This window comes from Vombatus ursinus, unplaced genomic scaffold (genome assembly GCF_900497805.2).
Source record: "Vombatus ursinus unplaced genomic scaffold, bare-nosed wombat genome assembly UNPS02007284.1, whole genome shotgun sequence".
Taxonomy (NCBI): domain Eukaryota; kingdom Metazoa; phylum Chordata; class Mammalia; order Diprotodontia; family Vombatidae; genus Vombatus; species Vombatus ursinus.
The window spans coordinates 15,132,071-15,155,360 of NW_020947062.1; the positions used below are offsets into that span (position 1 = coordinate 15,132,071).

Sequence of the window (23,290 nt, forward strand, 5' to 3'; positions counted from 1 at the left end):
AAAAAAAGAAAAAGAGAGGTCACAAGCATTTATTTTTAAATGCACAGAGAGAATAGAAGGAAGTTCAGAAGAAAACACAAACAAGGACAGCTTTGAAAGTTACATGTTTAATTATTTATCGTATACTTGAAAGGAAAACCAAGCTGAAGGTAACAGAGATGAGCAGTTTCATGTACAATCCTCATTTTGTGTTCTACTTCGTTTATGGACATGGCCATTTCATTTGGTGTTTGTTAAGTTAAAAAAAAATTTTAATTTAAATTAAAAAATGAACATTAGATCTCATCTAGCTCTTGTCATTCCATGTTCTAACAGACCTTGGCCAAGCTCCTTCCCCTCTCTGGGAATCAGTCATCTCATCTGTAAAATGAGTGGATTGGGTTGCTGTTGTTCAGTTGTGTCTGACTCTTTATGACTCCGTGGACCATACTGTCCATGGGGTACTCCTGGCAAAGAAACTGAAATGGTTTGCATTTCCTTCTCCAGTGGATTAAGACAAACAGAGGTTAAGTGACCTGTTCAAGGTCACAGCTAGTAACTGTCTGAGGTCACATTTGAACTCAGGTCTTTCTGACTCCAGGCCCAGCACTCTATCCACTGCACCACCTAGCTTCGATGGTCTGAAGTCCATTCCAGCTAACATCAATGCTAACATTCTGGACTGCAAGACTTTTCAACATGTCTGGAGGCCTCAGACTCCTCATCTACCAGATGACTATTGAATTCTATTCTATCCCCAACCTGAGTATCCCGACAGCAGCTCCAAATTTAATCTGCCCCAAACAGGTCTCATTAGCTTTCACCCCAAACCTATCCTTCTCCAAAATTTCCTATTTCTGTTAAAGGAAATAATATCCTTCTACTCCCCCAGGTTCATCACTTCAGAAGTATCCCTGGCTCCTCTTTCTTCCTTTCACCCCCAATATCAAACAGTTGCCAAATGGTATTTATGCCTTGCCTACCACATCTCCTATGTTTCCCCTTTTCTCCACTCATTTGATCATCATCCTAGGTCTGGCCTTCATCACCCCTTGTCTGGACAAGTCCAACAGCCTTCCTAAGTGGTCTCCTGGCTTCCTTCTCCCCTCTCTAATCTATTCTCTTCATAGCTAGTAAATTAATTAACATCCTTGAAACACAGATTTGGTCATTTCGCTATCACTCCCCTTCTCAAATAGTTTCTGTGAATTCCTACTGCTTCTAGGATAAAACAGAAATTCTTGACTGTAGCATTTAAAGGCCTCCATAATCTAGCTCCTGACCACCTTCCAGACTTATTTCTTTTGACTTTACGCCATACATTCTAGCTTGATACACCATCTCCAGCCATGCCTGGGATACTCTCCCTTCTCATTTCTGCCTCTTAGAGTTCCAAACTCTAGCTTCCATCAAGACTTTGCATTTGTGCTCCTTCAGAACAGAAGCCTTTCCTGATGCCTCTTGTTGTTCTCCAACGCTCTCTGCTCCAAGCATATTGTATTTACTTGTATCTGTACACATTGGTTCCATCCCAAGTGAATATAAGTTCCTTAAGGGCAGGAATTACTTTTGTCCTTATGTCCCTAGCAGCGAGGGTTGCACATAACAGGTGTTTAATAAGTGTTTGTTGTTGAAGAAACCCAAATCACTTTCAGCTTGGGAAATCCAGATAGACTGAGAGGGCTTCATGAAGAAGCTGGCATTTAGATTGGACCTTGAAGCAGGAAGATGGTTTCAATAGGGGGAGGGCATTCCAGCTAGTGGCACCCCATGAGCAAAGAATCCAGAAGTCAGAAAAAGAAGTCTGGAAACTGAATATGGAGGGTCTTGAATACCTGAGGTGCTAATGCAGAATTTCCCAATATTATTAAGATCCTGTGCTTACAGCACCTTAGGAACCATCTATATTAAGGAGATTAGTTCTGAAGTTGAGGACCTAAATGGCCTTGAGGCCACAGGTTTCCCCACCCCTGATCCAGTCCAACCCTCCTCATTTTACAGATGAGGAAATTGAGGCACAGAGAGGTCCAGGGTCACACAGGTACTAAGTGGCAAAACTAGCACTGAACTCCAAGCTGTCCAATTCCAAATCCAGAACTCTCTCACTATATCCCATGACCTCCTACTCAGTCTAACAAGGCCTCTACCCTCTCTTCCTCAAAACAGCCTTTGAAAACCCCACCTCCCTCCAACTAAACAACTTCCTTTAGTTCCACTTGGCCTAAAACAGGAAATCCCCCTTCTGCTCTACTCCCATCTCTCACGGACACCTGTCACTCTTCCCTACCTGTGGCATACCACTAAAATATTTCCCTTCTCACCCAAGGTCAAACAGCCTTCATTTCTTGGCTAGGTCTCCACTAAAGGTAAAGAAGGCCACCATAATTCCCAATTCCAGAACATTTTGATGCTTTCAAACGGGCTTTCCTCACCACTGCTTTAGGAGTTTTGGAGTACTGGTATCATCACCCACATTTTAAATAAGAAGCCCACATTCACAAAGTGAGTCAGAGGCAAGAATATAATTTGAACCCAGGCCTCCAAACTCCAAGTCCAAAGCTCTTCCCTCATGCCACGCTGCCTCCCTCTCTCAAACCCTAAATCTAAAAGGGTCAGAGTAAGCTCTTTCTACATTTTTGTTAAATTGAACTGAATTAATTTGCCCCGATAACCACTCTGGGGAGACAGGATTATTAAGAACCAACAGTGAGCCCAACACTTACTTTAACTGGCTTCAAAGGATTATAATCTGTCACTGGAAGAGACCTTAGAAACCAGCTAGTCCAAGCCCCTCATTTACAGTTAAGGAAACTGAGGCCCCCAAAAAGGTCAAGTCACATGCCCCTGGTCACACATATAGCATGGGAGATTTGAATTCTGGTCCCCTGATGCCAAAGCCAGGACTCTTTCCAAGTAGTATAATTCCTCCCTCCCAGAAGGGCTATCTTCCAGTATTGAGGGAAATTGGACTTTCTGCTCGGCCCCAAGAACTAAACTAGGCAAAATGGAAAGAAGTGAAAGAGGAATAAATTTATGCTTGATGTAAGGTCATTAGAATTTCTTGTCAGGCGCAACATAGTGAGAGGAATCTTGACCCCATATGGGTCTAGGGAAGTAGACTCAGAGGTGGCTTTCAACTCAGATTCTGTGACAATGACTGGGATCCCCTGACTAGCACCCCCTCAGAAGCTCCCCTTCCAAACAGATAAGGAAAAAGAGCAGGGATCTCAAGTCACTGCTGCTTCTATGGGTTCTTACTACTTGACTAAGAAGCACGTCTCAGAGACCCAGCCTCCAGCTTGGCCCTCAGCCCATATCACCAGAGGAAAGAAAAGCCTCCTAACCTAAGGTGACCAAGAAAACTCAGACCAAAGCAAAGGATTAAGATAAGATAGGCTAACATATGTAGCCCCTAAGAACCTTAAACACTTCCATTCCAAAGCCCTAATTTTACAGATAGGAAAACTACAGTCCAGAGAAGGAGAGAGAACTATCCAACATCACACAGAGAGTTTGAAATATAGTAATAACCCCCATGGATTATTTAGGTTTTTCAAGTGAAGGTCTTAAAGATTAGACGGCATTAGCCTCTTGACCACCCTACATAAGGCAGGCATTTTATCCTCATTTTACAGAGCCAATTCAGGGAGGTAAAGTCCCTGACCCAACTGGGAAATGTTGGAGCCAGGGTGCTAAGCCAGGACCCCTGCCTCCGGGGCCAATACTCTTTCTACTATACAAAGGTCTGAAAACTTCAATTTAACAAGCATTTATTAACACCTATTATGTGCTGGGAGCAGAGGAAGATGGAAAATGAAAATATGATCTGATCCCTTCCCTCAAAGAAGTAACAATGAGAGACAGGATGGAGTCCTGGGCTCGGGGCCAGGAGACCTGGGTTCTGGTCTCTGGTCTTTCTGCTTATTTGCTATGTGACCTTGGGTAAGTTCCTTCCCCTCCCTAGGGCTTGGTTTCTACCTCCACAAAATAAGAGGGTTTGGAAAAGACGGTCCCTAAGGGTCCCTCTTCCAGTTCTGTGTGACATGATTCTAAGGTTCCTTCCAACTCTCAAGGTACAGAATTGAAGACCTCTGTCCAGTCAATTTGTAGAAAGTGGAAAGCACCTAATGTTTTCCTTTTCTTTCCAGGAAAGCCAGAGACAGCCCTGGGAGCTAGGTGAGGTCATTGATAAAACAGCCTGGGGGCCCACAGCTTTGGAAAACCCACAGTTCTACTGGACCCCGCCCTGCTCAAAGCAGAGGAACTAGCTCCCAGAGAGGCTGGCCTAAGAAGAAAGTGGCCAAGCCACGTGGCTCTCCATCACTCATTCTAGACTCACGCATAAAGCCTCAGCAACCCCAGGAGAAAAAACAACCCAAACTATGGCTTCCACCTCACTAACTGCCCAGATGGCCCAGACACGCCTCTAACTAAACATGTCCAAAACAGAATTCATTATCTTTTCCCCAAAACCCACCCCTCTTTTGAACTTCTTTATTACCATACAGGGTATCACCATTGCTCTAGTCACCCAGGTAAGGGTGCTCTAGTCACTCAACATCTCTAGAACATATTTCCTCCTCTCCACTCACACAATCAACTCCCGAGCTCTTTCCTTCATCACCTCTGTACTGGACAACTGCAACAGCCTCCTAATTGTTCACTCATGTTCCAATCCACTCTTCACATAGCTGCTAAAAGGTCAAACTATGTCACCTTCCTTAATAATAGCAATAATAATAAAAATAGCAGCTAATATTTACATAGAATTTACTGTATGTGTGAGGCACAGTGCTAAGTGCTTTTACAATTAGTATCTTAAAATCCAGAGGCTGCCTCTTACCTCGAAGGACAAATAAAAGACTTGGGCATTTAAAGGTCTTCACAACCTCGCCCCTTTCTCTCCTTCCAGCATTCTGACACTTCACTCCCCTCCTGTACTCTACTGAACAGCCATGCTGGCCCATTTGTTGTTCCTCATAGCACACTGTTTAATCAATCTCCTGCCTCCAGGCCTTTGTGTTTGCTGTACCTCATGCCTAGAATGCTTTCCCTCCTTACCTCTACCTCTTAGAATCCCTGCTTTCTTCAACTCAGCTCAAATTCAACTTGTACAGGAGACTTTTTCCTGGTCCCTCCAGCTGCTAGTGCCTTCCCCAAGGAGAGATAACTCTGTAACCTATATGTACCTATTTACATATATGTTGACTCCCCCTCTAGAATATAAGCTCCCTGAGGGTAGGGACTGTTTGCTTTTTCTTTGTATCCCCTATTTTCTTTGTATCCTAAAAGCATAACACGGTACGTGGCACATAGAAAGTGTTTAGTAAATGCTTATTGACTGATTACTTGATAGGGCTAAACAGGTTTTTTAATTGATAGAGCTATGCCCAAGTCCTACTGAGAGAATGATTCCATTCCTTTCTGCTCCTGGCTTTTCCTGGCTGACCCCTAAAATCTTACCATAGAGGACCCCATTAGCATTTTATTCCAACTTGCAAGATTTTACTTGGATACACACACACACACACACCCAGAATGCCCCCTCCCATCTCTCATCCCTCAAGGCCAGCTCAAGGAACATTCATTAATTACCTGCTGTGTACATAGCCTGGCACTCAAAAAGCTACAACTTAGGTAAGACAGACTACCTGCCCCTCCCCTTACCTCTCCCCAGCCCACGAAGCTCTTATAAGTTCCAATACCCCTCAGTCTGAGCTACACAATTAACCCTATTCCACCATCCTGTCTTGTGGACAGACAGCATGGCCTAGGCAGACACATCACTAGAGTCACATTCAAGAAGACCTGGGTGGACTCACCCATCAGACCGGCTAATATGACAGAAAAGGAAAATGACAAATGTTGGAGAAGATGTGGGAAAAATTGGAACACTAATGTATTGCTGGTGGAGTTGTGAACTGATCCAGCCATTCTGAAGAGCAATTTGGAACTATGCCCAAAGGGCAATAAAACTATGTATACGCTTTGATCCAGCAATACCACTACTAGTTCTATATCCCAAAGAGATAATAAAAAAGGAAAAAGAACCCACATGTACAAAAATATTTATAGCAGCTTTTTTTGTGGTGGCAAAGAATGGAAATTGAGGGGATGCCCATCACTTGGGGAATGGCTGAACAAGCTGCAGTATACGAATGTAGTGGAATACTATCATGCTATAAGAAATGATGAGCAGGCAGATTTCAGAAAAACCTGGAAAGACTTGTATGAACTGATATTGAGTGAAGTGAACAGAACCAGGAGAACACTGTACACAGTAATGGCAACATTATGCAATGATTCACTCTGATAGACTTAGCTCTTCTCAGCAAGGCAATGATCTAAGACAATTTCAAAAGATTCATTATGGAAAATGCTATCTACATCCAGAGAAAGGATCATGGAGTCTGAATGCAGATCGAAGCATATTATTTTCTCTTTTTTTTTTTTGTTTTTTGTTTTTTGTTTTCTTGTGGTTTGTCCTTTTGTTCTGATTCTTCTTTCACAACATGACTAATGTTAAAAAAAAGAAGAAGAAGAAGAAGACCCCCACCACAGCCATTTACTGGTTATGTGACCCTAGGAAAGACTCTCAGCCTCTGGTTCCTCATCTGTGATATGGGGATCACCACATTTGGAGCATTTCTCTCACAAGGTTGTTGTGGGATTCAAATGAGATAATGTATGTGAGGCCTCCCTGGGAAAGCTTAGGCTCTGTGGACACGTCAGCAACAGTTGTTGTGGTGATCTATTCCCTGAGTGCTGTCTCCCTTTCAGACCAGGCCTCCAGATGTGGCTTCCTTCCTCACTTAGCCCTATATATCTGGAATCCCCCTGAATCCCTTCCCCAAGTCCAGCACCAGACCAGTTCTAAGACCTAATAAAACTATGCTCAAAAAAGCTTCTCTCAGAAGCAGGGAAAAGACTTACATGAACTGATGCAGAGTGAAGTAATCAGAGCCAAGAAACCAGGATACACAGTAACTACAACAATGTCAACAGAAGGGATGACAGCAACATAAATGCTGACAACAAAAAGAATGCTGCAAAATTACGAAGCTTGGCCCCAAAGAGCTACAAAAAGACTCCCCTTTGCAGAGAATTGGGGGGGGTCTCCCCTGTTATTCCTCTTTTTCTTTCTTTGAAAAAATTATCACAAGGGATGACTCTTTAAGAAGGGGCAAAGGAAGGCACACACACACACACACACACACACACACACACACACACAGAGAAAGGAGAAATTTGGCAAAGTAAAAATTTTAAATAGTAATCATTTTTTAAAAAAAAAGACAAGACACCCTGGGGGAATCAGGGGAAGAGGGTTCTCTAGTTTTCTATCAGTACTTTGGGATCTCTGTTCTCTGGCCAGAACACATCTAAGAACTCACCCACCCCCACCAGTGCTTCTGACTCCTTCTTCAAACACCCAGAACACCCTGCCAGGATTGTAAGGCCACAGATACAGAAATGGAAATCTAGAGATACAGAAATACCCTGAATCATCCAGTTTAATTCCTTCATTTTACAAATAAAAAAACCAAGCCCCAGGGAGATTAAATAGTTTGCCCAAAGTCATACAGGTAAGCAAATAGCAAAGCCAGGATTTGAACCCACATATTCTAAATTTAAATCACTCTATCACAAGGCCGACCTATATATAGAGCAAGCAGACTAAGCATCCCAAACTGCAGCGTTCCCAGGACCCCTTGGGCTGGGGACCACAAGTGACACTGACCTCGCTTATGCAGCCAGCCCTCCTTAACAATCGCGACGTCGTTCATGGCCGCCAGCAGGTGAGGAGAAGCTGGGTGGGCCCTGAGTGGTCACCTTGATCCTCCTGGAAGGACTGCAGGGGCTCTGGACTCCCACGCCTGCGCACCAGTCCCAGCAATTCTGGAAGAAGTCAAGGAAGAAAGAATAAGATGGGATGTTTGTAGGCACTCCTTCCCATTTAAGAACAGACTCAGGGCTGGGCACATCTAAGACTGTTTATCACACAAGGTGTCACACATATCTGACTTCTACTTCAAGATCACAAGGAGTATCCCCTACAAAAATTCCTTCCAGACTCCTTGGCCAAAATTTAAGTCAATGGCCTCCACAATGCATTTATTCAACATATATTTGCACACATACTATGTGCAAGGCATAGACACAATCTAGAGACTGCTAGGGGGTGAAGGATATGGAGCCCTAGACCTGGAGTCAAAAAGACTTGAATTCTAATCCAGCCTCAGATACTTATTAGCTGGGTGACTCTGAGCAAGTCATTTTATGTTTGCCTCAGTTTCCTCATCTGAAAAATGGGGATAATAACACCTACTTCCCAGGGTTCTTGTAAGGATCAAACGACATACTATTTGTAGAGTACTTCACGTGATTCCTGACACATAGTAGGTATTTAATAAAACGCTTGGTTTAAAAAAAAATCTAGTCTCAACCTTGTCTGTAAACACTACATGGGCAGAATCCTTGTCTTATCTAGAATTTGGAAATGCTCTAGTCTAACATATAGCACATGGCCGGGTACATAGTAAGTATTTTTAAAGTGTTCATTAATGACTAATACGGTAATATGTTTTGCAAGACTGCATATGTATAACCTGTATAAAATTGGTTACTGTATCAGGGATGAGGGAGGAAAGGGAAGGAGAGAATTTGGAACTCAAAAAAATTTTTTTAAATGTTAAAAATTGTTTCTACATGTAATTGGGGGGGAATAAAATATATTATTCATAGAAAAAATGTCTGTTGAATGTTCTCTCCCCCTCATCATTCATACTGGGCAGGCTGATCTCGGCATCACATCTCCTCTCCATATTACCTTTCCTGAGACTCTTTTCCAGCCCAGGAAAGCCTTTCCTTCTTCGTTTCTGCTTGCTGAAATTCTAGGAATTAGATTTATGCTAAGGAAGTGATTAAGATGCCTATATCCTTTGACCCAGAGATCTTACTGCTAGGTGTATACTCCAAGGAGGTCAAACATAGAAAGAAAGGTTCTATTTACACCAAAATATTTATAGCAGCACTCACAATAGGAAAGAACTGAAAACTAAGTAGATGCCCTTTAATTGGGGGATAGCTAAACAAATTGTGGTTCATAAATGTAATGAAATGGTACAGCAAGCACCATAAGAAAGACCACAGGGCAATTAGAGGAAGACTTGGATGAACTGTTGAAATGATATAAGTCAGACCCTGGAAAACAATATATACAATGACAAAAATGTAAATGAAAAGTACAAAAAAACTAAATGTTGGACAAGGATAATGACCAAGCTTGGTCCCAAAGTGAAGAAAAAAAGATACATCTTTCTCTCTTTGTTACAGAGGTAGGTAGGGGACTATGGGTGCAGAATATTGCCTATATTATACTGTTAAATTAGATGATGGGTTAGTTTTACTAAAAAGTTTTTTTTCTTCCTTTTTATCTCCTTTGTTACATGGTACGGATCTTTTTGGAGAGAAGGGGATGACAGATTTGGAAATGAAAGTGATATGAAAAGAAAAATAACAATAATAATTAAAAAAAAAAAAGATAAATCCTATGGCTCATTCAAGATAGGTCAAACACAGGAAAGCTTCCAGACCAAGAAGGCAGCAAGGCACAGGAGAAAGAACACTGACCCTAGAGTCAGAGGACCTGAGTTCAAATACTATTGTGCTCAAACATATACTACCTATTAAGTAATGCTACAAGAAGTCACTTTAACTCCCCAAGCCACAGTTTTCTCATCTATAAAATTAGGGAGTGGCACTAGATGGCCTCTTGAGTTTCTTTCCAGACCTAAATTTATGATCTTTCCAATAACACTTATGATAGGCATTATACAGTGTCCCAAAAGTCTTAGGGCAGTTTTAAAGTGTGATTTTTAAAGCTAAAAACTGCCCTAAGACTTTTGGAATGTGCTATATGAGCTGGCGTTTGCCCTCTTTTGCTTTCCTCTGTGAGTCTTAGGTGGGAGGGAGGGAGGGAAGGAGGGAAGGAGGGAGGGAGGGAGGAAGCAAGAAAAGAAGGATTTATTAAATACCTGTTATGTAACAAGATACTATGTTAAACTATTTACAAATATGTCATTTGATCCTTACTTTGGGAGGTAGATGCTATTATTATAGCTATTTTACAGATTTGGAAACTGAGGCAAAGAGGTTAGGTGATTTGCCCAGAGTCACACAATTATTACGTGTTTGAGGTCAAATTTGTCTTCCTGGCTCCAGGTCCAGAGCTCTATCCACAGTGTCACCAGCTGCCTCTGTGTTCGGTGCTCTGCATGTAACAGAGGACAAAGATGATTTATTAATCAAGATCCCTATACTCAGAGCACTGCTTGCCTACAAGGGGGGCAGGTAGACTACATGCAATATGCTACATTGGAAAGAGCACTGAACTTTAGAATCAGAAGACCTGAGTTTAAGTCCTGGCTCTATCTCCTGTTACCTGAGCAACTTTAGGTAAGCCATAATAGCTCTGAGCCTTAATTTTATCCCCTATAAAATGGAGATTTTGGACTAGATATCTCTAAAGTCCCTTAGAGGAAGCAGCCAGGTGACACAGTGAAAAGAGTCCTGGGCCTGGAGTCAGCAAGACCTGAGCTCTAACCCAATCTCAAACACTTACTAGCTGGGTGACCCTGGGCAAGTCACTTAACCTCTGCCTCACTCAATTTCCCCATCAGCAAAATGGGGATAATAAGTTATTATATACCTGCCTCCCAGGGTTGTTGTGAGGATCAAATGGGATATTTGTAAAGCACTTAGCCCAACACCAGGCACATCATAGGTTAATAAATGTTTATTCCCTTCTTCTTATGCCCTCTCAAATTGCAAAAGTTTTAAGCATAGTCCTGGTGGAAGACTGAGCCTACTATTCATTACCTACCAACTAAGTAAAGAAAGGCTCTTCTCCAAGAAAGGCTGGCTGGTAGGTGATGGATTTTTCAACCACGGCAACCCCAAACCCTGTTTGGGCTCCCTTCTACTTCTGGAGTGACAATCACAAAACAGGAGGAAAGGGGGCAAAAGGTGCTAAGAATCAAACAATTTTTAGACCATCTATCAACATTAACTTAACTGTTGGCACTCTAAATGTGAGATCCTATTGTCTTATGACCAAGACTCTGACACACTAGTAGAGGAAGTGAATCATATCAATATTGACATTCTCACAAATGAAATGGAGACAAGAGGAAGTTTCAATTAAATGGAAGGATGGCTCATAGGTTATTATTGGGGAAGCAAGTAAAGGTGTTGGCAGGCATTGGTTTCAATCTTTCCTCAAAAAGCAATAAGAAATATTTTATATTTAAGTTTATAATATATTTCTTTTTCTTTTCTTATTACATATTTAAGCTTTAGTATTTGCCTAAAATTTAAAAAAAACCCAAAATGTGACAAGATCCTCCAAACCAAATCAACTTTTACATAGATGCTTGGAATATCCAGTGTGAAGGTGGGATGGGGAGTTAGAATGGGGAAAAAGACCTATTCAAAAGCCTTTCAACTGACAACTCCAAAGAACCCAAGAAGAAAAATGTCATTCACTTCCACAAAAAAAACTGATGAACTCTGAATGTAGATTGAAGCATATTTTTTTTTACTTTCTTTATTTTTCTGGTTTGTATGTGTATTTTCTTTCGCAACATGCCTAATATGAAAATGTTTTGCATGACTTCACATGCATAATGGATATCAAACTGTTTGCCTTTTCAAGGGGTGGGAGAGGGGCAGGAAGGAAGAAAATTTGGAACTAAAAAATTTTTTAAATGAATGTTAAAATATTTTACATTAAATGAAGAAATATTAATAAAATAAAAAATATAACATACATATGTGTGTATGTGTGTGTATATATGTGTATATATATATATGTATGTATGTATATGTATATATGCCTTGCAGCTATGTATCCTGAACACTTTCTTTAAAATGGAGGGTTGGAATGCGGTAGCCACTGCAGACAGCAAGAATACAAGCACACAAAATGAAATTGATTAAAACTTAACAGCTGGATATAAATAGTTAACAAAGTAGGAGTCCTTTCTGAATCATCGTGGGCAATCTGATTAGTAACTGGCTACAGGAAAGGTCAAAGGTCGAAACCAAGTTGAAAGAAAGGCTCTAGATATGAAATGAAACTGATTGAAGTCACAACGGCCTCAACTTGACTATTCAAAAAAGTTACTTACACAGAAAAATAGGAAATGGATAAAGGAAAAGCTGTAGAGTAGTTATCTCAACTTCCCACACCAGTTTAATCAATGTAAGCAATCACCCAGATAAGAAGGTCAAAAGACTTGTAAAATTGCCTCAAGCAAAGAAACACTAGATCTCCTTAAGCAAAGAGACACTGAGGCAATTAAGGGCCATACTTATTTACAATACAAATTTATTTGCAATATGTCACAAAGCAGGATAGCGGGACAATATAAGGAGCATCTCCTCAAATAGCAAAGGGAAATATGTCATTGGATTTGCATAAGATCCAACTCAAGTCAGATTATCTGGAGAGCACTTCACAGAGGAAACTTGAAAAAAGACAACAAACTAAGGAAAAATGGAACAGATTCCCCATCTCTAATGGCAATCTAGTTTCATTATCCTTGGCAATGGAATCACCAGACTTAGTGTCTCCAGTGTGGCTGGACCAGACCTAGTTACACAGAAGAAATTTGTGCTTATAAGCAACACAACTCTGGAAAACACTAAAGGATGCATTTTCAAGAAATCTGAAAGAGAGTAAGAAACAAAACATCTGAGGAAAAAAAAAATCACAAGACCTTTTTAGGTCCAGATCCTTGATTTCAAGATTCAAGGGGACCTCCAGGACAGGAAACAATCTTCTATGAATACAAATCTACAGTTCTTCAACAAACAACTGGGGGGGGGGGGGAACCTAGACTTTTTTGGGTCAAGATCTGTGATTTCTGGACTTGGGGACCTCTAGGTATGGAAATTTCCTTTACCAAAGCAGCCCTGCAGATGTTCAACAACTTTCAGGATCAGGGTAGTTGGGGGCACTCAGAGGTTAAGTGACCTGCCCTGGGTCAGTCAGTATTCCACTTTCGACAAACCCTTTCAGTGTGACCCCGGGCAAGTCATTTAAATTCTCATTGCCTGCCCCCAGGAAACTCTCTCCTACCATAAACACTATGGTATTAGGTCATCCTGACCCTTAGGTCTGGTTCTCTACCCATTTACACCATGCTGTTTTGCATTTTTATTACAACTTTAAAAAAACCCAACAATTAAGGAAACACCATTACCTAATCCATATGAAGACCCTCATTTCAATAAAATCTTTACAAGAATGAGCTATATTCACAGAGGGGAAACTCAAAGAAAACATGAGAATGGAACAAACAAGCTTTCGCAAAAAGTTTTCTATAGCATAATGACCACATAAATGCTCACTCACACGACTAATTTGGAGGTATTAGATCCCAATGTTTTTGATTATTTCTTTAAAAAAAAACCTAAACAAAACATTTGACTTAGTAGAGAGAACTCAGTATCTCCCAGGCACATTAAGATGATACAAAGTTCTATAATGGAGGGTACTCCATAAGGGGGCTCAGAGATCCTCTGACTAAAAATATCGAGCTCAGCACCAAACAAAGGAACCTACGTGGTCAAAAGGGCTCACTCTAGTCACGAGGGATGCCTTATAAAAAGTCCAAATGGAAGAGGTGAGGTTCTCCAGAAGAACCAGATAGATACCTTTGGGGACTGGAGGCAAGGGCTCAGAGGACCTAAATTCAAATCCTGATTCTCCCAATTTACTACCTGTGATCAGGAGCAAGTCACTTTTACCCGGGGCGGGGCGGTCCTCAGTTTCTTCATCTATTAAAAAATTCAAGAGTTGGGTTTATAGATAACATTGTGCAGATTGCACGAAAAGCCTGGATACTAACCGAGCCTCCTCAAACAAGATTCAAGACTACTCAAAAGAGACAGGCCTAACAATCCACCCTAACCGAATGGAGGAAGAACGTCTATTTTTGCAACCTGATTAGCAGCCCACTGAGTCAGTCCAATAGAGCACAGACCTTGGGCAGATAGAGAAGGTGGAGAGACCATGAACTGGGCCCAAGATCAAATAGGGAGATGACACAAGGTTGGACTGCATTTGGGAAATTACACAGCACTTTTAATAATTCCAAGCTGCTCCCTGTCAAAAAAAAAAAAAAGCCCATCTTTTCTTTAACCCTAATGTTCTTTCGCTGATACTATGTGGAGGTGAATCATGGAACACCATAATTTCAAAGGCTCAAAATTACCGATGACCCTAAGTAAAGGCGATGGAAGGGATATATGAGTAGGGCACAAATTATCAACAATGACTCGAACTGAAATCAGCAATATAAAATACATCAATCCAGGAAATGTTTAGTCCAAAAAGGTCTGGTCAGCCTATTGAGCTACAAAATCTATAAAAGGACAGCCTAAGGGCTGCATCAATACTTACCAAAAGTTAAAATATCTAGACCAGGGGCTCCACGAACTTGTGGGGTCTTTAAGTATTTTGACAACTATATTTCAGTACAATTGGTTTCTTTTACAATCCTATGCATTTTGTTTTATGCCTTTAAAAACATTATTCTGAGGAGTCCATAAACTTCCCCAATCCCCCAAAGGGGTATATGACATAAAAATGATTAAGAAATTTTGACCCTGAGGGAGGCCTACAGCACATTAGATAGAGAGTTGGGGGACTGATGAGAGGACATGGACAAGAATCACATGGGACAAAAAGATACCTCATAGACGGGTTATTAACTGCAGGGAATTCCATATCAATGAGAACACGGATCACTGTAAAGCAGCCCAGACCCCTAAAGCCACTAAACTGTCTATACTTTTTGACCCAGAGATACTACTGTGAGACCTATGACCACAAGAGATCAAAGAAATGAGCAAGAGAACTCATGTACAGAAATATTTGTAGCAGCTCTTTTCATAGGAGCCAAAAACGGGAAACTAAGGGAAAGACACCTATTTGGGGAATGGCTAAATAAGTTATGGTACATAAATGTCATAGAATATTATTTCACCATTAAAAATAACAAAATGGGCACTTTTAGAAAAAACAAAGACTTCTATCAACTCATTTGGAGTGAATTGAGCAGAAACACAACTATTAATACAAAAAGTAATAGTATAAGGGAAACAACTTGGAAGGACCTTAGACCTCTGATCAATGCATTGACAAATCACAATTCCAGATGCCCCATGATGAAACATGCTACCCACCTCCTAAAAAGAGAGGTGATGGACTCAATATGAAGAATCAGACATATTTTTTTGGACATGCCAATTAAGGAACTTGTTTTGCTTGACTCTACATGTTTGTAATAGGGATTTTGCTTTTCTTGCTTTCTCACAATCGGGAAGTATGGGGAAGGGGAGGTGAGAGAGAAAGAAAGCAGACCTTCATCTAGATTTTTTGACACGATCAATGAGAGGAATTTGCTTTATTTGACTATGCAGGGTGGGAGAAGTGGGGCAGAGAAAATAAATGTCAATTTAAAAAATAATAATAAATGATAGCATTGGCCGAAGGAAGGAGGCCTGATACTTGATTTCGATTTCTGACTTGCTCTGTGGTTTTGGTCAAGTGTCTTCTCTTTCCCTGGGCATGTTTCCCCCTCTAAAATGTGGGATTTGGAATAGACAGTCCTTTCCATCTCTAAGGTTTTGAAATTATATTACAAAGATAATAATATAAAATACTAGGCTACTCTAAAATACTCTGATACTCTACACTTTACAGAGTGGTACAGATCATAAGTTCTAGAAAATGGAAAAAATTCCTCTAGACTAGAAATCAAGGAAAATGAAAAGAAATAGCACCTGAGTTAGATTCTGAAAGACAGACAGAACTTGGGGGGAGGGGTTGTAGTAAGACATTTTATTTGATGCATAGAGCCAAGTCACAGAAACCAGGGTTGTATACGACATATTGAGAGAGACTAGTTAAAGAGCCAAGCGTCCTAACTGTCAAACGGAGGAGATGGTAATTTTCTCCTACCGACAACAGGGAGCAATTGAATGACTTTGGTCAGTTATACTTTAGGAAGATGTCTTGTGCAAAATGTTTTGGAGAAGGGAAAGATAAGGCCAGGGAAACCAGTGAGGAGGATATTATAATAAAGTCCAGGTGAGAGATGATGAGATACTGAACTTGTGGTAATTCGAGGGAATAGGATGGATGAGAGACTGTGGAGGTAGATATAGGGCTTGGTGAGTAACTGGATGTGGAGATGATGTAGAAGGAAGAATCAAAGGATGACTGAGGTTTCAAGTCCAGGTGCCTGGGCAGATGGTAGTGTCACCAAAGAACAAGGAAACTGGAAGGAGGGATAAGTAAGGGAGGGAAGATGAGTGCATTTGGGGACCCATTGAGTTTGAAGTGCCAGTGGGGTGTCCAAGGTGAAGATGCCCTTTAGGAGATATGGCTTACAGGGTGGTAGAAAATGACTGCGCATCTTGGACTTCAGATGGCAGGAAACTTCCTTCATCTTTCATTTCTCATACATATTACCATGTATATAATTACCTCCATTTGTGCCTAATGACCCTTAGATTGTCACCTCCATGAGAATAAAGACTGTCTTTTCCAAATTTTGTATCTTCTTTAGTACTCTGCACAGTCCTCTGCCCTGAGTAGGCATTTAATAAGTATTTATTGATTTGTGCAATGGTGGCAGACTTTGGGTGTGGTACACTTCATGTAAGTGTCAGACTCAGTTGATAAGTTAGTATTGTTAGAAGGGCTGGCTCCCAAGGGATAGGAGAGAGGGATATATTTGGAAATGAAGGTGATAAAAAAAACAAAAGATATAAAATAAAAACTCTGAATATTAAAAAGAAGATAAGTAATCATTAAGCCCTCACTATATGGCAGGCCCTATGCTAAGCACTGTAGATACAAGGAGAGGTAAAAATAGTCACTGACCCCAAAGGAACTCACATTCTTATAAAGAGGCAACATGTAAATAAATAGGTAACTTTAGTGGGAAGGGTCCAGCAGCTAGGGAGAGGGGATTGAGAAAGGCCTCCTGCAGGTCGTGTTAGAACTGAGTCTTGAAGGAAGCCAGTGGGATTTTATGTGGCAGAAATGAGGAGGGGGAGAATTCCAGGCATGGGGGAGGATCCAGCCAGTGCCAAGACATAGAGAAAAGAGATAGAGTGTTGTATTTGAGGAACAGCGGGTTGTTTATTGAACCAAATTAGAGGAGCCTGACAAGGAAGAAAAGAGTTTATGGACAGCACCTTCAAGGATATCCACATTAAGGGGGCCAAAAGAAGACAATGAAAAAACTAATTAAGACTGAATCCAGAAAGAAAGGGTGATCAGCGTTCAAAAGCTGTAGGGGAGGTCAGGGCAGGGAAGATTGAGAAAAAAAACATACAAAAACCCTGTCATTTATTTGCCTCCCTCATTGGCCCCCTGAAGGAAGGGGTGAGGAGAAAAAAAGAGACCCCCAGAAACACTCAAGTCCCACCCAACATTGATTTTTCCTTGGGTGTCAGAGGTGGCACAAAAGCCAAACACACTAAAAAGTTATTCTCTTAACCCTGGGCCACCCTAGAATCAAGGGACATTCTCTCCAAATAGCTGTAGGCCTCTTTCAGGCAGAATATAGCTCACCATGTGACCTTGGGCAAGTCACAAATACTCTGGACTTGTTTTCTCATCTGCAAAAAGGAGGTGGTAACAAACCCTGCCCCAAATCCCTCTTATGGTAAAGATCAAATGAAGTAACAGGTAGGAAAATACTTGGGAAACAAATGGGACTACAAACAAACACTGCCCCACTCACTGGCCCAACTCTCCAGAGGCCCAGCCTCTACCTGCCTCCCAAGGTTGTTGTGAGTAAGACCAATATGATATAACACATTTATAAGGCACCTTGCAAATTTTAAAGCCCTCTATGCAAATGCTAGCGATTCCTGTTATTAAGGCCTGCCTTCTCCAGGAAGCCCTTCTAGACTATGACAGCTTATGCTGACCTCTCCCTTCCTGACCAAGAGCACTTGCTGTTCTGAAGCCCCATTTTACATATGATCTTGCATCATATATTGTTTACAATGGCAGTCTCAGACAGAATGCCCGGGGCACAGCTCATGTCTCTTCCCCTGATCTCTCCCCTGGTCAGAGCTGAGCACGGGACCAGACACACAGACTGAATGTATGGTGAGGCAGCCCAGCACACCGGCACAGACAAGCCATTTCCCCTCTCTAAGACTCAGTTTTCTTATCTGTGAAATTAGGCTGATATTTGCTTACAGCACTGTTGTGAATAAAGTGCTTTGTGACCCTTAACACACTAAAGACTACCCAAAGGGTGAGGGTGAGGGGGTGAAATTTCCCAGGTTTCAAAGACAAGGTTGATGGGACCTAGAGATCAGCAGAACCTGAGAATCCCCAAACTCTTCCCTGGGGCTGTCCAGACCCCAAAGTTCCCCTCAAAAGATCAGTGACCTTATAAATTTAAAATTCAAAATCAAACAAGTATTAAAAACCTGCTATATGGGGGCAGCTGGGTGGACAGTGGATAGAGCACTGGCCCTGAAGTCAGGAGGACCTGAGTTCAAATGTGCCCTCAGATACATAACACTCCCTACCTGTGTGACTCTGGGCGAGTCACTTAACCCCAAATGCCTCACAAAAGAAATCCCAAAAAACAAAAAAACTGTTTCATGAAAAGAACCCCTTGGTCTGTGATGAGATACGAACTTAAATGAGTCCCTCATGGAGCTTACAGTCTGAGACCTGCTGGCACGGCAAAAGAAAGAGTTCAGAAAGGATAGGTGCCTTAAAAACCACCAAGTTATTCATGTCTTTCCCAAATACACACACCCACACACAACCAACCCTCTCATCAACGGGCAACCTGGCAACTACTTGGTAACTTATAGTTTAAGACAGTTGCCTGAGGCAGTAAGAAGTTAAGCTTTATGATCACACAATGAGCATGTGTCAAGAGGCAGGATTTGAATCCAGGTCTTGTCAGTCCTTCATCCAAAACGCCTCAATCGATGGCTCTCATAACCTAAAGGTTAATTCTCCTTTTAGAGCTAGGGAAACTGGCACAGAGCAACGTGACTTGCACAAGGTGACAGCTGGGAAGAAAACTAAAGTTTCTTAACTCCTGGACAAGGACTCTTTCCAGCCTATCTCTCACCCCCCCCCCCAATAATAATAATAGATACCATTTACCCCCAGCTGATAGATGAGGAAACTGAGGTGGAGAAAGGCAGTTACTCAGCCAAGGTCATATTGCAAGTGAATACATTAACAACAAAAATAATCAGTCCTCACAGGTATGTTTTATAGCTTCCAAAGCACTTTCCCTTCTATTCTCTCATTAAATCCTCACAACAGGAGGTAAGGCAGTGAATCCTCAGCATCTCCCCACTGCCTAGTAAATAAAAATCCTGCCAGTCAAGGGCCTCCACAGTCCAGCCCCAATCTACCCACCCTGGAATCTGACCTCTGCAGTTAACATTCCAGCTACTTACAGTCTGTCTCCTCCATGAAGCCTGTCTCCACCCCTCAGCTAAAAGTCATCTCTGCCTCTTCCAATTTCTGCCTTTGAGACTGAAAAGCCCTGTCACATTCTGTCTTGGATCGATTATTTGCAGGCAAATCCTTCTCTCTGTTGGACTGTAAGCTTCCTGAGAGAAGGCGTGCCAGACTTCTATCTTTATATTCAGAGTGCCAACTTCAGGGTCCTGCCCACAACAAGTACTTAACATCTGCAGAATTGAATTTTACAGATTTAGATAAGTGCATCGATTTGCCCAAGGTCACACAGAAGAGACACAGGAGATGGAACCAGCACCCAAGGCTGTCCAGCAAAATCTGATGCCTGAAATCATTCGGCACAGAAACAAGCCACTGACCAGCCCGGCCTAGGGATGTCGTGGAGTAAATCTCCCTAAAGTCCAGGCAGAGGCTACCCTAGGGTCCTTCCTAATGCAGTCTGGCCCAGCTCCCCAGGAGCCCCAAGGCTCTCCAGGTGGGCGTCCCAATGTGTGTGCGCCCGGGTCCCTTCCTCCTGTGGGTGGCACGCCGGCCGGCTCCAGCTCGCTCCCGGCCCCCAGCCCCGGCGCGCCCCGCCACGCCCCCCACCAGCCGGGCCGAGGGCGGCGGGCGCCTTGCGCTCGCAGGTCTGGGCTCTGGGGCCCGGCTGGCTTGGGGCGGCCAACAGCTTCCTGTTCGCTAATCGAAGGATACGGCGGCAGCGGGGAGAGGAGAGAAGGTCGGGGAGCAGAGGCGGGCAGAGGCGGGAGGGCAGCCAGCCCGGCCCCGCTTCCTTTTTTTTTTTTTTTTTTTTTTTTGTTGTTGCACAAAAGGAAACACAAAAAGCCACGTCCCGGGGCGCAACCCCGTGGAACAAAGCGCCCGCGCCCTCGCCGCGCAGTGCCGCAGGTCCAGCGCCCGGGCGCACCAGGCCGGACCCCCGCCCCCGCGCCGTGCGCCCCCGCTCTCCTGGCTCTGGGGCGCAGGAGGAAAGGTTTCCCGACCCCGGGAGCCGCCGGCTGGGTCGGGATGCGGGCTTACCTGCGGAGAGCCGGGCCTGGCCAGGCCCCGGGTGGAGGGGGGGGGTCTATGCCGTTGGCGGGGCGCGGGCCTAGCCGGGCCGGGGCCACCTCCCGCTCTGCATGCCAGTCCGCTCCGGGGCGGGGGGCTGGGGGCGGGGGGCGCCGCGCCTCCCCTCCCTCCTCCCTCCCTCCCGGGCCCCGGACGCTGCCGCCGCCGCTGCCGTAGCCGGGATTGGCCGGACTGGGAATCCAGCTGTGGCAGCCGCTGTTACAGCTGCGGAGTCCGGCTAGCCTGCCCTCCTCCCTCCTCCTCCTCCTCCTCCCGCCGGATCCGGGGCCGGGCGGGGGCTGGGCCGCGCTGGGGGCGCAGGGTCCGGCCGGGGAGGGCAGGAGGGAGGGGCAGCCCGGAGAGCCACCCCCCGGCCGCCTGCAGCACTCTGGGCAGGGGTTACCGCGGCCCCGGCGGGCGAGGGGGGGGCGCAACTCCGGGCGCGGGGCCTCCGGATCCCTCCAGCGCGTCCGGCTCCTCCTCCTCCCAGGCGACCCGGACTCACACTGCCCTACACACTCACACTGCGCTACACACTCACACGCGCGCACACACACACAAAAACACACACACACACAGACACACTAACAAACACACACACACCACACACACACACAAACACACACACCACCCCGGCTAGTTCGCCCGCCCTCCCATTTCCCCGCCCTCCCCCAACTATGCAGCCAACATCCGCCCGGCTCCTCCCCGCCTCCTTCTTCCTCTTTTCCCTCCTCCCCCTTCCCTTTCTCCTCCTCCTCGACTCCCTTCTCTTTTTCATCCTCTTCTTCCTTCCTCTTCCCTCTTTTCTCCCTTCCTCTTCCCTCTCCTCTTCTTCTTGTTCTTTCTCCCTCCTCCTCCTCCTTTTATGGGGTATTAGCAAAGTAGACTAACCTTGGCCATTATCTAGCCCAACCCCCTCATTTTACAAATGAGGAAACTGAGTCTGAAAGATTACACGGAGTAAAGCCCATTCCCACCCCTTGCCTACTCTACTATCTTCTATTCTGCTTTTCCATCTTCCTCAACTTCTAGCTCTAAGTTTGTTTTAGATTTAGATTTTAGATTTAGATTTAGAACTGAAAAGGAGCTACTAGCCCTCTAGCATAGCCCTCTCTTTTTACAAATAATAAAATGGCTAATACTTATATAGCACTTACTGTGTGCCAGGCACCGACTGAACACTTTATAATTATCTCATTTGATCCTCACACAGCCCAGGGAGATAGTTGCTATTATTAGCCCCATTTTACAGATGAAGAAACTGAGGCCCACTGGTTAAGTGACTTGCCCAGGGTCACACAGGTAATAAGTAACAAAGATAGAATTTTAAAAACATTTTTTTCCAGAGGAGAAAGAATAATTATGCAGTTCCCCTACCCACACCAAGACAAGAATATTTTGGCAAAAAGTTGGAAAAAGCAGAATTCCCTACTTCTGATTCATGGCACTTCCAGATAGATGAGGGTGAAGATAAATTGACAAACATACAGGTCTCAATGACCCATTCTAAGGAAGTCCTTGCTGGACCTCTGCCAAAGAGGAAGGATGGCCTAGCTTAGCCAAAAGTAAGAACCTCTATTATAAACAAGACCCTCCAGAAAAAAAGACTGGGAGGGAACTTATTGGGCTGCCTAACAGAGCCAAGACCATTGTCTGGGCCTCTGAAGCTGATGATCCTGTAAGTTATGAGACTATGTTGAAGCCTGTCACTGAAGCCAAGGTTTAGGCAAAGGGGAGAGGAGACTCAAGAACGAGGCAGTGGGCCCTGGACCAATCCTTTCTGTCTTCTGCCCTTTCATTGGAGAGAAAAGGAGTGAAGAATGTGACCTAAGCCCCTGGATGCTGGTCATGTGTTCAATTCAAATATATAGGGGAGACAAAAAAAGGAGTAATCACAGGCAGACCCTGCCCTCAAGAGAACTCTCAGTCTAAGGGTGGAGAAGAAACTTATCCACGAAAGACAAAGCAATTCATGATAATTTCCAACTGAGTGCTACCAACTAGCAACTGAAAAATCTGACAAGGACCAGTCAGACAGGTGGGAGGAGAACCAGGAAAGAGCCTTGTCATGAAAACCTAGAGAGAGGATATGCAGGAGAAGAGGGTGAAAGACAGTATCAAAGGCTTCAGAGAAGTCAGGGAGGATGAAGATTGTTACATTTGTCAATTAAGAGATCATTGGTAACTTTAGAGAAAGGCATTTTGGTTGAATGATGAGGTTAGAAGCCCTTCTGCACAGTAAAGAAGTGAGACATGTGTAATTGACATCACATTTCTTGCCTTCTTAATGGGGGGCGAGGAGGGAGGGAGAGAATTTGGAACTCAGTTTTTTCAAATGAATTTTAATAAATAATTTAAGGAGATATTTATAGAGCACTATGCTAGAAATGGGAGAAGAAAAAGAAAGTTTAGATAATGCCTGGCTCTTATCCTCACAGAGGTCTCCTGCTCTCTAGGAGAGTGATGTGATGAGAATAAAATGTCTCTCAAGCAGGTTTTCTTAACCTGAGGTCCGTAAACTTGTTTGATTTTGGTTTTTTGTTTTGTTTTGGCAACTATTTAAATAATCATGACTTCTTAAAAAAAAGTAGAAGAAAGTGAGAGGAAAGGAAATAGAGGCATCAATTGTAGAGGACCTTCTCAAGGATGTTAGCCAGTAAAGGGAAGAGAGAGAGGCTGATTAGTAATGGGGAGGAAGGGATGAAA

At 43.4% G+C, this 23,290-nt stretch overlaps 1 protein-coding gene across 1 annotated transcript in view; it reads right to left on the reverse strand.

Annotated features, from left to right (window-relative positions):
• Positions 1–20,642, reverse strand: part of AKT1 (AKT serine/threonine kinase 1) — a 134,041-nt gene extending 113,399 nt beyond the window's left edge. Inside the window, exons 1-2 of the mRNA XM_027849188.1 lie at positions 20,555–20,642; positions 7,721–7,878 (exon numbers count right to left, since the gene is read on the reverse strand). Of these exons, the coding sequence (XP_027704989.1) occupies positions 7,721–7,766 (46 nt within the window). The 5' untranslated portion in view covers positions 7,767–7,878; positions 20,555–20,642. The remainder of the gene's footprint in view (positions 1–7,720; positions 7,879–20,554) is intronic.
• Between the last annotated feature and the right edge of the window lie 2,648 nt (positions 20,643–23,290).